The sequence below is a fragment of the Chinchilla lanigera genome, unplaced genomic scaffold, assembly GCF_000276665.1.
Source record: "Chinchilla lanigera isolate Chin_1 unplaced genomic scaffold, ChiLan1.0 scaffold00022, whole genome shotgun sequence".
In the NCBI taxonomy this organism is placed as follows: domain Eukaryota; kingdom Metazoa; phylum Chordata; class Mammalia; order Rodentia; family Chinchillidae; genus Chinchilla; species Chinchilla lanigera.
In genome coordinates this window covers 1,416,148-1,423,294 of record NW_004955423.1, presented here as the reverse complement: position 1 = coordinate 1,423,294, position 7,147 = coordinate 1,416,148, and the positions used below count along the sequence as shown (strand labels likewise).

At 36.8% G+C, this 7,147-nt stretch overlaps 1 protein-coding gene across 1 annotated transcript in view; it reads left to right on the top strand.

Moving 5' to 3' along the window:
* The first annotated feature begins 200 nt into the window (after window positions 1–200).
* The window catches only part of Ccdc18 (coiled-coil domain containing 18), a 65,580-nt gene continuing 58,633 nt past the window's right edge, over window positions 201–7,147 (top strand). Inside the window, exons 1-3 of the mRNA XM_013514360.1 lie at window positions 201–323; window positions 3,287–3,393; window positions 4,881–5,009. Coding sequence (XP_013369814.1) covers window positions 201–323; window positions 3,287–3,393; window positions 4,881–5,009 — 359 coding nt within the window. The remainder of the gene's footprint in view (window positions 324–3,286; window positions 3,394–4,880; window positions 5,010–7,147) is intronic.

The following is a 7,147-nucleotide window of genomic DNA, read 5'->3' as shown; positions in this document are numbered from 1 at the left end:
CCAAGATCCCCAACTGCCTGTATGAGGGGTATGGTGAAAACATGAAGTAAAGACAAATTTAAATACATGATGGGGGGCTGGAAGGTCCATGCCTCAGGATGGGCAAAGACAAAGATACTCTAAGCTAGCCACTATTTATTAGCCAGTGTAGGGGAGGAGGTAGGGTGGTTTTCCTGGAACAGTGTAGAAGTAGTGGTAGAATGGGCAAGTTTAACATCATAAAGGAAACAAGCCAAGATTCATCCCCACACCTGGGTGCTCATCTCATTGACCAAGAGCAAGATGATTTCTGCATTCCAAAACCAGCACATGAGGCAGGCAAGGTAAAGAGGGTCTAGGACAGACTGTCAATTTACAATTCGTGGTCTTCAACAAATAAGCATCTTCATCAATAATTTCTCTAAGTGTTGATGGAAATTCTTTTTTTTTTTTTTTTTTTTTCCAGTACCGGGAACCGAACTCACAACCTTGTGCTTGCCAGGCAGGCGCTTTTGCCGCTGAGCTAAATCCCCAGCCCCTTTTAGTTTTGTTTGTTTGTTTTTTTTTTTTCCCGAAACAGAAGGATTCCACATGTATTGTTGTTGTTGTTTTTTTGGTTTTTCTCCGGTACCAGGAACCGAACTCACGACCTTGCGCTTGCCAGGCAGGCGCTTTGCCGCTGAGCTAAATCCCCAGCCAAACCAGTAGATTTTTTTTTTTTTTTTTTTTTTTTTTTTTTTTTTTTTTTGGTTTTTCTCCGGTACCGGGAACTGAACTCACGACCTTGCGCTTGCCAGGCAGGCGCTTTGCCACTGAGCTAAATCCCTAGCCCTGATGGAAATTCTTGAAGAGCTATAGTATCTGCACTTGCAGCCACACCACTTACTTCTACATTGTGACGGTTGGCTCTCACCTTGAATCTGTTAAACCATCCAGGGCTGACAATAAAAGATGCACCTTGTTTGCCTCCTTTTTTTCTCTAAGTTTTCAAACAGACTTTTAGCTTTTTCCAGAACAAGCATTAAGCTAAGTGGGAGTAGGTGCCAATACTGATCCTGCGCCCACACACTGAGAAATCTCTGTCATTGCACTCTGCTTTTTGGGTATTGTTGTTGACTTCACTGGCACAGGCAGACTTTATGTGTTCCATGATCTTGTCCTTGTTCTTTAGAATTGTGCCAATGGTCGAACGATTCGTGTTAAAAGAACAAGCAACATCTACCATAAATTTTGCCTCCTTGGTCCAGTCTCTTAATTACTTTCACTTTTGTTTCCATGGATGTTGCTTTGCACTTCCTAGCAGTCCCCACCACACCACCACTGTTTTTCCTCTTGCTTCCAGACATCCTGGGCTCTGAGCACTGTACTGTGTACACTGTTGTACTGTACAGTAAGCACACAGCAGCACAACTGTGATAGTGTCCACCAGACAATGAGTTACTTCCATGACTTGTTCACATCTATGAATGTTTGTGATGTGAAGTCTGTTAGTATCTATGAAAGTTCACAGCTTCAATGTTCATAAGTCTAAGATTTACTCTACCTTTTTTCTTGATTTCTTACGAAGTTGAATTTTTCAGAATATTTGTTTGCTGTATAGATCTTTGTGTTTACATTTTCTGTTTATTAATGTTTTAAATTTTTTTCAGCTACAAATTTTTAAAATATAAGTGTTTAAAGTCAAAAGAGAGATAGGGAATAAACTACTGAACTAACAAAATTTTGGACCTTTTTATTGTGTAAGCATACTAGTAGTTATTATATGCAGAGAATGATATTTTATTCTCCATTTCAACTTTTTTTTGGTACTGTGAATCGAATTCAGGACCTTGTGCTTGCCAGGTAGGCGTCCATTTCAACATTTTCTAAATTGCTTCAATAAAATATTTTTTAATGAAGCTGCCTTTTCTAGGGTACTTCTGAATAGGTCTGTTCCCTCCACCCCCGCCCCCCAATACTAGGGATTGAACTCAAGACCTTTGCAGTGAGCTGTATCCCTCACTATTTTGAGAGAGGGTCATACTCGGTGGCCCAGCATGACCTCCAGTCCACAATCTTCCATCTTAGCCTCCCAGAATTCTGGGATTGTAGTTGTAATCCCAAAGCGTAGCTTTGATGTGTTAAGAAACTTTTGCTGAAGTTCTCCATTGACTCAATCAATATATTCATAATTTACCATTTGGTAATGTTTTGTACACTTATGGAACCTTGCATCCTGCTCTTTCTGAGCATTTTGCCCTCTGTGCCTACTACTCAGCTGCTATGCTAATGTATTTCTGATGTTTTTCTAAGTTGAACCTGTTGCGTCCTGAATATCATGTTGTGTTCTTTCTCAGTTTATTTTATTCTTGTAATTAGAGCTTATCTTCCAGTGGTTTCCTTGCCTGTCTGAAAATGTCTTAATGTTTCCTTATCTCATGGTTAAATTCTAGGTTGAAAAATTTTTTAAAATTTTGTGGTACTGGATATTCAACTGAGGGTGTCATGTATACTAGGCAAGTGTTCTGTGTTCTGCCACTGACTGAGCTGTCATCAGGCCTTCAAAATTTCTTTTTAAATTTTTGAGACAGTGTCTCCTTAAATTGCCCCGGCTGTGTGTGTGTGTGTGGTTCTGGAGTTTGAACCTAGAGCCACTGCACTGAGCTGCATCCACAGCATCCCCTTCCCTTTATTTTTAATTTTTTTTTTTTTTTTTTTTTTTTTTTTTTTGTCTTTTTGAGACAAGGTCTCACTGCAGTTCAGGCTGGCCTTGAGCCACTTTGCAGCCCAGGCTGGTCTCAGACTCGCCTTGATCCTCCTACCTCAGCCTCCCAAGTGCTGGGATTACAGGCGTGTGCCACCACTCCCAGCATTTATTTTATTTTGAGACAGGGTTTCCCGTAGTTGCTAGGTTGCCAGGATGAGCTTGAATTTGTAGTCCTCTTGCTTCAGCCTCCCAAACTGCTGAGATTATAGGCATATACCACCATACCCTGCTATAAATGTTTTCTTATATAACTTTTTATAGTATGATCTTACAATTTTCTAATTTAAGTGAAATTAATTTTTTATATCAGTAGATACTGTTCATTTTTCCTTTCAAATAACTAATCAGTTATATGGACATATTAATCTGAGGGTTATAGCAGGAGTTTACATGCTGAGACTATTTTGTGATGATGATATACCCATGTAAATATTGATCAAAGAAATATGGTGAACTTTACATTTGATCAATGATTGTGGAGTACTGTTGAATCCTCTCATCTAAGAGGAAAACAACTAAGGATCAAGTAGATTAATTTTAAAAGTTGTTTTTATGGTTTAGATTTGTGTGCTTGAGTCTGCTCAACAACAGGCAGCCAATATCCCAATCTTAGAAGAGCAGATTATAAATTTGGAAGCAGAAGTTTCGGCTCAAGATAAAGTTTTGAGGTAAATATATTTCCTATAGCCTTAAAATTTTTCCTATTTCTAGTGGTTGTATCTTGTTAAATCTTGTATTTCACCCTCACTCCAATAAATCTATAATGACCTAGTAGTGCCCAGATGTCCTAGAACTTATTTGATTTTCATTCAGTCAAAACTCTTGGTTACAGGTTATAAGTAGCCTATAGAGACTTAAAAAAGATGCTTATGTACATACTTTTTTTTTTTTCTGATACCGGGAATTGAACTCAGGACCTTGTACTTGCCAGGCAGGTGCTGTGCCACTGAACTATATCCCTGGCCTGTTTATTTATATACTTTTATTAAATATAAATTGGTTTATTTCTTTCCTTATGTAGTAATATATACTCAGTACTTCAGTGGAGTTTAGGAAATAAAATATTAGGAATTGGATACTTTTATCACTTTTCTGCCTAGAATAACATGGGAAATATATGTATATTGAATAGCATATTATAATATTTGAGTAATTCTCAAAGTACAGTTCACATACTAACAGTCTTAGTATGATCTGGGTACTTGTGAGAAATCCAAATTCTCAGCTCCTATCTCAGACTTACTGAGAGGTGGGGCTCAGAACTAACAACTTCTGCAATGATGCTGGTATGTACTAAAGTTGTCATTCAAGTCTTGTCAGTTTTGTAATTTTCTTTGTAATATACATATTATTTTTATGTTTAAAATTTATTCCTAAGGGGCTGGGGATTTAGCTCAGTGGCACAGTGCCTGCCTGACAAGCACAAGGTCGTGAGTTTGATTCCCAGTACCGTAAAAAAAAAAAAAACAAAAACTAAAATTTATTCCTAGACATTTTATAATTTTTGATTATTGTGAGTTTGTTCTTATTCTGTTCATTGCTAGTAGATGGGAAGGTTACTGATATTTTTTTGGAAATGAGGTATTTCTTTGTTACCCTGATTGGCCTTGAACTCCTGGGATTAAATGATTCTCTTGCCTCAGCCTCCTAAGTGGCTAGGACTAACAATGTGCTCCACCATTCCTGGCTTGATTTTTGTGTAGTATAATTGTTTTGTAAGTGGACTATTTTTGACACTCCTATTCCAATAACTTTTCAATTCTCAGTTTTCCAGGTAGGTAATAATATCATCATTAAATAAAGAAAATTTTGTCTTTCTTATCATTATTAGTACTTCTTATTACTTTTTTTTTTTTTTTTTTTACTTTGAGTAGAACTGTCAGAAAAATCTTTGGATGTAGGAATGATAACAATTGTTCTTGTCTTATAATGTTTCTAGTATGTGACCTTTATTGTATAATGAGCCTTCAGGTATATTTCTCACTTGGTGAAAGTAGGTAAAAGTATTCCTTATAAAAACTTTTAATTGAAAATGATGAATATCCTTTTTTCTGTTTTGTTTCTTTTAACTCCCTGATTCAAAGTCATAGAATTTCTAATGTTTCGTTATTGTATACTTGTTGTTATTACTTGTAAGTTTTACTTTATTTTATAGAGAGGCAGAAGATAAATTAGAGCAGAGCCAGAAAATGGTGATTGAAAAAGAACAGAGTTTGCAAGAGTCCAAAGAGGAATGTATAAAGCTGAAGGTAGACTTACTTGAACAAAGTAAACAAGGAAAAAGGTAATGTGTTTCTAAAGCAAATATTTTTGTTTGTTTTCTTGAGAACAGGTCTCTGTGTAGTTCAGGCTGACCTTCAACTCACTATGTAGCCCTGGGTGGTCTTGAATTCACAGCAGTCCTCCTGCCTCAGCCTCCTAAGTGCTAGGATTATGAGTATGTTGCACCACCATACCCAGCTAAAGCAAACAATTTTTTTACTAAGTTTTTAGTACAATTTAGATATACATACATCATAGGAAATTTGTATCTGTACATGATACATCTTAATTCCTTTTTTTCCCCTTCAGCCCCTCTCCCCCTCCTTATTTATAAAGCTTTGTTTCCTATTTATCTTCCTTTTCCCTTCCTTCCTTCCCCCCTCCAGAGTTCCCCTTTCCTTTTGAACAATTTCGTCCTATTTCACAATTTCTTTTATACATTTTGGTTCTTATTTATACGTTCAGTCTCTTATACCAGAGAGACAGTGAGGTATTTATACATATTTGTCCGATTTATTTCACTTAAGACTATGTTTTGAAGGTTATAATAACAGTCTTAAGAGTATAGTCTCAAGGATGATTTCTTTTGCTATGCAAAAGCTTTTTAATAACATGAGATCCTAGCTGGAAATGTCTCAAGTTTATTCTTCTTTATGGCTGAGTAGTATTCCATTGTATAAAAAAAGCTTTTTTTTTTTTTTTGGTTTTGGTTTTGGTTTTGGTTTTGGTTTTTCTCCGGTACCGGGAACCGAACTCACAACCTTGCGCTTGCCAGGCAGGCGCTTTTGCTGCTGAGCTAAATCCCCAGCCTCCAAAAAAGCTTTTTTATGTATTCATCAGTTGATGGGTTGTTTCCAAGATTTAACTATTACAAACTGTGCTGCTATAAACATGGGTGCACATATGTCACTGTGGTATGATGCTTTTAACTCTTTTGAGAAGGTACCGAGAAAGGGAATAGCTGGGTCAAGTGAGACTTTTAATCCTAGTGTTTTGAGGAATCTTTGCACTGGTTTCTACAGTGGTTACACCAGTCTGCACTCCCATCGAAAGGAAAAGGGTTCCTTTTTCCCAGCACCCCATCAGCATTTGTTACTGGTTGGTTTGTTTTGACAGTGGGCATTCTTTCTGGAGTGAGATGGAATCTCAGTGTTGTTTTAATTTGCATCTCTCAAATGACCACAATCTTGAACATTTTTTCATATATTTATTTATTTATATAAACAGTTTAAAAAATTAGACTCCCAAATGTAAAGACCAGTCCAAAATTGGGCATTTGAGATGAATACACAGTTCTCATGAAGAAACACAAGTGGTCAATAAATACGAAAAATTACTCAAACATAGCTGGCTCTTTGAGAAATGCAAATTAAAACAACACTGAGATTCCATCTCACTCCAGAAAGAATGGCTGTCATCAAGTAATCAACCAATAACAAATGCTGGCAAGGCTGTGAGGAAAAAGGAACCCTTCTCCAATGTTGGTGGGATTATAAATTGGTACAAACACTATGGAAATCAGTATGGAGAGTCCTTACACAACTAAAACTAGAGGTTCCATTTGACCTATTTCCCCTTCTAAGTATATTCCTGAAAGATGTCATAACACAGTGATTCATGCATATCCGTGTTATAGCAGCACAATTTATAGTAATTAAATCTTGGAAACAGCCTATATGCCCATCAAGATAAGAAAGTGTGGTATTTATAAACAGTGGGTTACTACTCTACTGCAAAGAAGGCTATCTTAAGGCATTTTTAAGTAATAGATACACCTCAAGACCATAATCTTAAGTGAAATAAGTCAAACACAGAAGTTTAAATATTACAATGTTTTCTTGTGTTAGAACCCCAAAATATAAATAATGAGCAAATTGGAAGGGTAGACATTAAGAAGTAGAAAGAACTTATTCAAATGGGAAGGGATGGGAAGAAGCGGGAGGGAAGGAAAGGAAAAGGGATTTAAAGAAAAAAAAAGAATTGAAAGGTAAAGATGGAAATAGAGCTTTTATAAATGGAGAAGAAAAGTTAGAGAAAATGGGACAAAAAAGAAAAATAATTAAGATGTGTACATGTGGGGCTGGGGATTTAGCTCAGTGGCAAAAGCGCCTGCCTGGCAAGCGCAAGGTCGTGAGTTCGGTTCCCGGTACCGGAGAAAAA